This window comes from Lingula anatina, chromosome 2, assembly GCF_051362555.1.
Source record: "Lingula anatina isolate TDL-2025a chromosome 2, LinAna3.0, whole genome shotgun sequence".
Taxonomy (NCBI): domain Eukaryota; kingdom Metazoa; phylum Brachiopoda; class Lingulata; order Lingulida; family Lingulidae; genus Lingula; species Lingula anatina.
Genome location: NC_141768.1, coordinates 40995753 through 41005210, shown reverse-complemented (window position 1 = coordinate 41005210; position 9458 = coordinate 40995753). Strand labels below are relative to the sequence as shown.

At 36.1% G+C, this 9458-nt stretch overlaps 1 protein-coding gene across 1 annotated transcript; it reads left to right on the top strand.

Annotated features, from left to right (window-relative positions):
- Positions 1-145: 145 nt before the first annotated feature.
- LOC106176300 (uncharacterized) lies at positions 146-9361 on the top strand. The gene is made up of 4 exons (XM_013558628.2): positions 146-826; positions 1608-3049; positions 3240-3486; positions 4820-9361. The coding sequence occupies exons 1-4, from the start codon at positions 179-181 to the stop codon at positions 5222-5224; spliced, it is 2742 nt and encodes a 913-aa protein (XP_013414082.2). The 5' UTR covers positions 146-178; the 3' UTR covers positions 5225-9361.
- Positions 9362-9458: the final 97 nt, after the last annotated feature.

Genomic DNA, 9458 nt, shown 5'->3' with positions numbered 1-9458 from the left:
TGATTGCCCTCGTGAAAATAACGTTCGCTGATTTTGAATTAATACTTTAAGTTAAAACTTATTCGCTTTGTCGCAAGTCCGTTTTTCTTATCAGGTTTAAAGAGTGCAGACAATAACACCTATCGCAATTTCCGATAGAAATAAAATCACAAAAGACATCACGTGCAACCTTGTCAAAATGGCGATGGCAAATTTTGAGGAAGGAAGTCGGTTGACAAATCTCAATGTTATAAAAAACGAAATACGAGCTCTAACAACTGACACAAAAGAAATTATTCGGCAAATGAGTGAAGAATCCGGTGTTTCCTACGAAAAGCTACGCGAGGATATAGAAAAGGTTGATGAGAGGATCAACCTTCCAGTGCCGTTACTCATCTTAGGTAGATGTAATAGCGGGAAAAGTTCGCTGGCAAATTCACTTCTAAACCTATGTAAGAAGGCAAGGGAACTACCAACTGGTAAGACGCCATGTACGGGCAAAACAACAGTGGTGACACATGGAAAATACGAAGGCATTCCTGTCGAAGGCGTTAGTGATTCATTAGCAGCTTTATCGATCGATGTCGAGAATTACCGAAAGTTTCATAAGCTAAGTAAAAAATCTCTGCGTGAACATATAACACCGAGAGAAAAGCGTGAAGCAGAAAAAAACATCGTGAGCATTGTCTTAACAAACGATTTTTTAGCCGAAGGATTTGGCTTACTGGACACACCTGGATACGGAGAGACTGTTCAAATCGATGACGATGTGACCCGGTTGTTAAACGAGCATTGCAACCCAATTGTACTGTATGTTATAAATGGGAATGATGGATTCAGGCTTCAGGTAATTCAAGGCGGATTTATATCTTTTTAAAAATAGTAAAGGTATTCTATACGGGATTTTCCACACCCAATTTAATTTTCATAAAGAAAAAAGTCATTTTTCTCCCACTCACAAATCACTGCTCGACCCGTTCCTGCACTTGGATTCCATGATCTGTACCATTTCTAATCAAGCAACTTATATACGAAACATGCTTCCTTTAGACCGATATCCATCTACCTGAAATTTCAGTAAGAAATACCCACATCGGGTAATTTCATTTGAAGTGTTTTATTGTTTTTAAGTTTTGAATTGGAAAAGATAAGTGTATTGTGACATAAAAATATTTTTTTGGAAAGACGTACAGAAATCCTTTGGAAAGAAGTACAGAATACCTTTCTGCATAAGGATGCCCTTCTTTGTTGTGTATATTGATTGTTAAGTATGGTTTCAGATTATTTTACTAATCTGTTAATTTAACTAATTTTACTAATCATGGCAGAACTATGTTATGCATTTCGCTGTTTTTTCTGGCAAATTTAGTACCCCAACTAAAGCGCGAGTTATAAAGTTATAAAGAACTAAAATCTAAACTTCTTAGATTTATCGCAAGAGAGAGAGAGAAACTAGGCTGCATCCCCAACCAAAGATGATCCGCAAACTAACAGATCCACGGATCAAATATGGCTAACCCTCTTGAAAGCTTACCGCGTAATGCCCGTTAGTCCGCGAATCAATTTCTCCTAAATGCGCCCTATACTTTTCAAACCCTTTTTTCAGAAGTGACATTTTATGTTTCTAGGACAAAAAAAACATAGCAGGAATACGAGAAAAACTACCATCCGTGTCAATATGCTATGTGTGTACACACAACGATATCGACGCAAAGGCAGCTTGGATGAATGCTCTTGCTAGCGAAGATAATTTTGCAATGGTCAATTTTCACTCTCCAGAGCAAAAGATGGAAACAGTGAAAAATGACTTATTAAATGGCGGTTATATTTCTTTTGAAGACAAAGAAGACCACTTCTTCGCCATTTCTAACAAAAAGATAAGGGAAGCACTCAAGAAAGGAGTGAAAGATGACTCCATCCGTGACTTAGAGAAACTTCGGGCAATTCTAAAAGGAAACTTGAAAAACAGACAACTGGAATCTCTCGCTTTTTTAGTTCAAAACATCCTTGACTGCCACAATCGGTCTTTCACAGAGTTGAGGAAGGTATGCCGAGACATGCCAAGGGATGCAGATGCGATTCGCGAAAACATCGAAGACCTCAAAAAGATGGCCAGAAGATGGCACGAGCAGTTCACAGAATTGCTCACCAAGAGGCTCAAGTTTGAATCAATTGTTCGTGATGGCATAGCAACTTGTAAGTCGAGGTTAAGCGCCATTGTCGACTCCAGTGACCCATTTGAAGGTGTATTGGACCCTTCAGAAATTCACGTTGATTTTTCAAACCTAACCCAGGAGTATTCAACTTTTCTGGAAATATTCATAGACCGTGCTTGCAAATGCTTTGAAGATGAGGTGAGAAAACGCATAGACAGACTCAATCCTCAATTTCGAGAGGAGCTGACATTTGACTTCAATGCGGTCAGCAGTGAAAGGTTAAAAAGAGATATCAGAAGAATTTATTCTCTGGAAACAGAGCGTAATGTTAGTAAAGGGTTCGAAATATGCGTATCTCTGACAGACGATACATTTCAGCGACTGCAACGCGGAATAGATCAAAATGTGCGTCATATAATGGACAGTATCAGCAAGCCGGAACTACATCATTATAGCAAGTCTTTGCAGTTAGACCGAGACGATCCCAAATCGTGGCAGTTAAGATTCGCAGAGAAACTTCTTGAAACCCTTGAGAGAAGCCGATTAGCTGAAAAACTGAGAAGCCACATGCTGGGAGAGATCGGAATAATCTGGGACAAACTCGCTGCAAGTCTTTCTGAAAGTATTTTCAGCGACAGCGTGTGGCGATCTCGTCGCCAAGAACGGTTTGAGAAGTACAATGCCAGCCTGTCTGTCTTAAGTGCTCGTGGGCTGTCGGTAAATTTTGCACTGGAATCGTGTAAATTGGATAGAGTGGTCAATGCGCACCAGGAACAGGGCGACTTAGAGGATGGATGGCGCCGTTTATGCACACATATCATTAAACAATGTGAGGGTCATTCGAAAGTGAGAGAAATAAAAAAGGTTCACGAAAATGATGTGGAGGAACAGGCAATCCAACTAATTTATGCAAAGTAAGCAAACTCACTTGTACTTTTGATTTGGCTAACACACACATCAAGATTGATTCATATATTTTTACTTGTGGAAAGTCGATAGGAACGATACAATAATTATTCTTACTTTTGAAGTCTCATAACATGCCGCCTATTAATCGTTTTTGTTTTTCTTTATATTTAAAAGTTTAATATCGTATTTACCCAGGGACAATTTCCCAGTGGAAAATGAAAACGTCTTGAAATTACGTGGATGGTTGATGCCCTGCTCCAATCACATTGATGTCATCACCGAATACTTTGACTGTGATCTGCTTGAGATGGTCGCCGCGGCCGACGACAGATTGACCAGCCTACATTCAAGGATCGCCATCGCCCGAGATGTCGCTCAGGGGATGGAAGCCATGCACTCCGTGGGGTACATTCATAGCGATCTAAAACCTGAGCATATCAAGGTAAAATCCTTTTTTTTTTTTTTTTTTGGCATTCTGGATGCTCTTCTCAATACTTTCATTATTTATTATCCCTATATATATTTGCACTTTTCCTATTCTAGGAATTTTTAAATAAAATGTTATATGAAAACACAGAAATAAATTAAATAGACTAAATAATTTAAAGGAAATGAATTATTAAACGAAAACAAAGGGAAAAAATGGATGAATCAGTCTTTTCATTATCGTTGAACACGAGCTGCTTAATATTACACCTGCTATTGGGCTCCTATTGATCTTGATTGTTACTGTGTAATGTAAACAAAACCTATTAACGTAGACGACTGTCTTCGAGCGATATTTGTTCACATAGGTAATGTATTTAAAATTATACTCCTTCAGCTTATAAGAACTATGTGTTGTCCACGATATTACTGATATCGCTGTTATACACATTTAGGTGCAGTTTTTAGGCCTTTCTTTATTTTTTTACTTATTCCAATTCATATCGGCCATTTTCTTTCAAACATAAGTTTGGTCTTAAAGGATACATTACACTCAGGACTACGTATACACACTTACCATTATTTTTGATTGATGACATTTATGTTTATACTAAATTATACCATGATAATATTATTATATCATTATGTCAGATGCTTATTTCATATAGATCCGTTGACTTGACTCCAGGCATAAATTATCGTTGTTTTTGTAATGTTTGCATTGTTTGCACACCTCACCTCACCCCAGTACGATCGAGGTATGTCTTTTTTTTTTTTTTTTTTTTTTGCAATAAAGCATAGCGTATATCTGAAATGAAACACTGCTCTTTTCGACTTCGACCACTGCATATCAATGTTCTATAAACAGTGGCGGATTTAGATGGGGGCAGGGGGGGGGGGGGGGGGTCCTGACCCCCCTCTTTCGTTTTTTGAAAAAAAATCACAGTAATTTTCCCCTCTTGTAATTAGAATTTTGACAAGCCAATTTATAGTATAAAAGGGTACCAAATGGCATTGTTCACCCCCTAAAATACTAAAAAAAAACGGGGCCCTTACAGCATCCGCAGACCCCCCTCCTTCAAATAATCCTGGATCCGACTCTGTATAATAATAGACCCCTTTTCACCGATTCAAGAAAAAAAGAGGATTCATTTAAAAGTTGAAATCCAGATTTCTCCAGTATGTTTATTATTACTTGAATGAAATTTAGCGTCAGCCCGCATTCTATTCCAATATCAATTTTAAATCAAGATACATTTCTAAGTTACTTTATTGGAGGTTTGACATACATGTATGTAGAATAATAATATGCATGGATATTATTCAATGTAATTGTAAAATTTTGCAAGGTTGCTGGACAGCGAGGAAAGATATCGATCGACTGCATTTCGGATCCACTTGGTACCACCCGACTTGGGCCACCATTTCACGTTTGTGCTGAACAGTACGAGAATCACGGGAGATGGCATTCCTTACAAAAATATTTCTTTGACATTTTTGCCTTTGGAATGTTACTGTGGTTTCTCATCCACGGAAAAGCTGCGAGACCTATTGAATATGAACACTGTTCAGACAATGATGACATGAGAGCTGCGATCTGCCGAGGAATAACCCCAGATACCACGTGTTTGGATCGTAAAAGTAAACCTCTGTGGAATCTTTTAAAAGATTGTTGGACACGCTATCGAGATGCAGAAACCGTAAACGCCCATATCGCAAGGGAAAAATTGGACATTTTACTAAATACCTTATAAATAAGCATACGTACGCCTGAGCATAATCACGGCCATAAATGATAACAATTACATGATGCAGTATTTATTTATAAGTGGGATGAACAGTGTCTTGTGAGTATCCGGCGTCAGTTACTTTTATATGCGTATGTAGATAAAGAACATTTTATATTGGGGCGGTTTCATGATCATCAGGGAAATCAAATGGATAAATTGAATCAGGCGTCTTTCTTTTTCCTCAGTAGACAACTTAAAAAACAAGAAATGCACTAAAGTTATATATAAATTCACTTCTATATCTATGTAAGAAGGCAAGGGAACTACCAACTGATAAGACACGGTGTGCAGGGAACATAACAGTGGTGACATATGGAAAACATGAAGTAATTCCATGTCGAGGGCGCTAGTGGTTCATTAGCAGCTTTATCGCTCGATGGCGAGAAATATCGAACATTGCATAAGTTCAGTAAAAAATCTCTGCGTGAACATATAACCTTGAGCGAAAAGTGAGACGTAGAAAAGAACATCGTGGGTACTGACTTTGCAAACGATTTTAGCCGAAGGATTTTGCTTAGTATACCACTGGATACGGACCCATGGTGCTGTGAGCCGATTTTTAAACGAGAAATGCAACTCGATTGTGCTGTGTATTATAAATGGGAATGACAGATATACATGTAGGCCTTGGGTAATTTAGAGGCGGATTTTCAGTTTTAAAAACGTGATAAAGGTATTTTTACCGGATATTCCTCACCTAATTTGATTTCTATCGAATCCAGCTCGACCCGTTTCCGTACCATTTCCAATTAAACGACTTAGTTCTAAAAGAACATGCTTCCTTTACACCGGTATCCATCTACCTTAGATTTCAGAAAGAAATACTCACATCGGGTAATTTCATTTAAAGATTTTTATTGTTTAAAGGTCTGGAATTGGAAAAGATAAGTAGCTTTTCCGTAAATTTAGACATGAAAATATGATTTTGGAAAGACGGTACATTCATAGTGATCTAAAACCTGAGTATATCAAGATAAAAATCCTTCTTTACATTCTGAATGCTCTTCTTAATGATATTATATTTATTAAACCTATATTTCTGAACATTTCCTGTTGTAGGAATGTTTAGGTAAAATTGTGCGTTAAAAAACTAATTTCATTTAAATAAAGTAAATTAATCAATAAAGTAAATGGATGAATTAGTCTTTGTATAATGTGATAATGGTTGAATACACACTGCCAAATACTTCACCAGGTTAATGGGTCGTTTCTAATCTTGATCGCTACTGTGTACATAACCTATTGATTCAGACAGCTGTCTTCGAGTGATATTTGTTCACATAGATAATATGTAAAATTGTACTTCATCAGGTTAAAGAGGTTGAAGGGATAATAACTGTGCTACAATTATCGATGGAGGGCGACGATTTTTCCATACTAACCAATGTTTAATGAATCCGTCACGACATTCAAAATTAATCCATGTTTTTATAAGTAAGCTTTTTTCATAATAATTTCTTAAGAGATAATTACGGGAGTAGCCATCTGTGAAGGTCAATATGGTCCGATGGTTAGCACAGATTTCAGAATAAGTGACGTTTTGGTGGTAAAATTAGAATTTATAGCATTTCTATGTCTTTTTACTTGTTTTTCTTGTGGAATTTTGAATGTCTTACTGAGTATTGTCATCTTTTTAAGACGCATTTTGTTCATGATATTACTGATGTCGTTGTTTTACACATTTCGGTGTTGTTTCTAGTCCTGTTTTTTTATTTATTTACTGAAACCAGTTGTTTGTATCAGTTTTTTTAGACCAATTTTTTCCATTATAATTTGAGATGGTTATCAGATGCATATTTCATAACTCTATTGAGTTAACTCAAGGCGTAAAGTATCTTTGTCATTGTAATATTTTCATTGGTACTCACCCCACTTTCTTTTTGAAGTAAAAGAACTGCACTCAATTTTATTATTATTATTGTTTTTTTTTTAATTTTATTTTTTTGCAGTGAATAATATGCTGCTTAAATTACGAAATTAAGTTTTCAAGAAAAAATAATCTGCTGGTACACAATTAAAGGGATAATAACTCTTCGTACGAGATCTATATTTCCCAATAAAAACATTGTGAATAACTCATAGAAATATAATATATTCCACAAAAACGGCAGTTATAGCTATTATTCTGATATCTGAGCTTGTCTTTAGACCACGTGACCTCCATTGATGGCTATACTCTGTTATAATCTCTTAAGAGATTTTAACAAAAAACCAAACTTTTTAGAAAAAAAACAGGGACTAACTTTGAATGTAAAAATGGATTTACTAACCATTGGTAAGTATGGAAAAATTGTTGTTTACTCCAGGAAAATTCATTTTTTGGCCGAAACGAAGAGTTATTATCCCTTTAATGTTTGTCTTATTTCATGATTCCAAATAACATAATTAAATGCTAACGATGGATATTTTAAAGTATGAAATTTCGATTCAATTCAATTATTCCTGTACTAGTTGATAAATTTTTATAACCTTGTACACTTTGTGTAATGTAATTCGCATGTGGTAGGAATTTAAATACATCTCTCTTAACTCAAGATGCACAAGTCAAAATGAAAGAACAATAAGAATGAAAACAGAATCAATAATATGTTATCACATTTAATGAGTCTATAATCTCTTCATTTTTTACTAATCAAAAGAAAAAAAAATAAATGTAAAATATTTTGTAGGATTTAGTTACTGATAACTACGTATGTTAAGATACTTCATAGTATATTACCACATTGTGGAGAGCATATAATGCTTCCAGCGCCTTGCCTCCATCTATTTTGAATAAATGTTGTTAAAAAAAATTACCACATCATGGGATCAACTCTAAATCGTGAAGGAAGGCGATTTCATTGGTGAAAAAATAAGGACCCTGAGGCGACTTAGCGATATTTACCACTTCATGGGTCATTTGTATCCACACAAAAATAGTACTAAATATTATCCCTTCTTGCATTTTAGATAGTAATAATTATAATCGGTCTTTTCAGAGTACGCGCGACTTGATAAAAACAATTGGAGTATTCAGTAATGTATACTTTCACAACTTCTTTTTTAAACCTAATATTTAATTATTTTATTGATGTTTTAATCCAACTGCCGTGTATGCTCCCACCCCCTTGAACACCTCTGGACCCCACCTTTCAGAAATCCTAGATCTGCGCATGCATATGCCCGAGTATTTTAAAATTGCTCAGGACATATATCCAATAGTAGTGCAACTTATTGAAACAAAATGCTTTCTTGATGAAAAATGGTTTACCCAAATACCGAGTGTCAGTTTCACTTTTTGCATTCCTTACAAACGTATCAAAACCAGTTTTTTCTATCTGTCATTTCAAAAACTTTTGTCATGTAAAACATTATTTGCCACATTCCGCCATTGTCATCGTCCGTATGTGCTCTAGAATTTTTTGTGACCGACTTGTGCTTAAATGGTGTATTTCAATCAAATAATGGACTCCTTGCATGTGAAAAAAATCATCGATAAGGCTACCGTTTAAGCCTCCTTTACATTGGACGTCGTTCTTCTTGCGTCCCGTTGTACGGTCCTGTTTTGAAGAAAAAATAGTTTACGAGACGACAACAGGCCGATCAATGAGCATTCATTTTGCAACAAAAGCTATGCTTGTGCCGCCTTTTTTACGCCCACAACGATGCCAGTTTCATGGTCGCACAAATGACGCAAAAAGGACGCCGTCCAGTATAAAAGGGGTTTTACAAATTTAAAATGTTACCCGCAAGCTTAGAAATGATTTCATCAAATTAGCATCTTTTTAGGGTATCTGTCCGAGCAATTCGTCATTAGATGCCAACATTTATCATTAATGTTAGGGCGTCTTTCGGGTCGTTCGCCACGTCTATAAAAGACGAATTAATTTATTACTGGATTATCACCAAAATATAATAATTTTTTTCTTGGGTCATTTGTGACCTATCCTGAGATTTATCAATATCCGTTTAACGTCATGCTCTCCACAAACAAACCGACTAACGGTAACAAAAACCTCCCCCCGTAGTCTTTGGATAACCTGATAATCGTGGAACAAAAGCTGTCAAATATTAAACCATGTTTATGGACTCTTTGATTTTGATTGTTACTGTGTAAATAACTTAACGTCTTCGACCGTCTTCCAGTGATATTTGTTTACATAGATAACATGTAAAATTATACCCCATCAGGTTATAGGGGTCAGGATGTGTGTTGTCC

Bases quoted from the DNA above. Each gene is read 5' to 3' on its own strand.
- LOC106176300 (XM_013558628.2), top strand. From the start codon at position 179: ATGGCGATGGCAAATTTTGAGGAAGGAAGTCGGTTGACAAATCTCAAT. The intron at 827-1,607 runs GTAATTCAAGGC...TTATGTTTCTAG, and splicing joins ATGATGGATTCAGGCTTCAG to GACAAAAAAAACATAGCAGG. The intron at 3,050-3,239 runs GTAAGCAAACTC...GTATTTACCCAG, and splicing joins ATCCAACTAATTTATGCAAA to GGACAATTTCCCAGTGGAAA.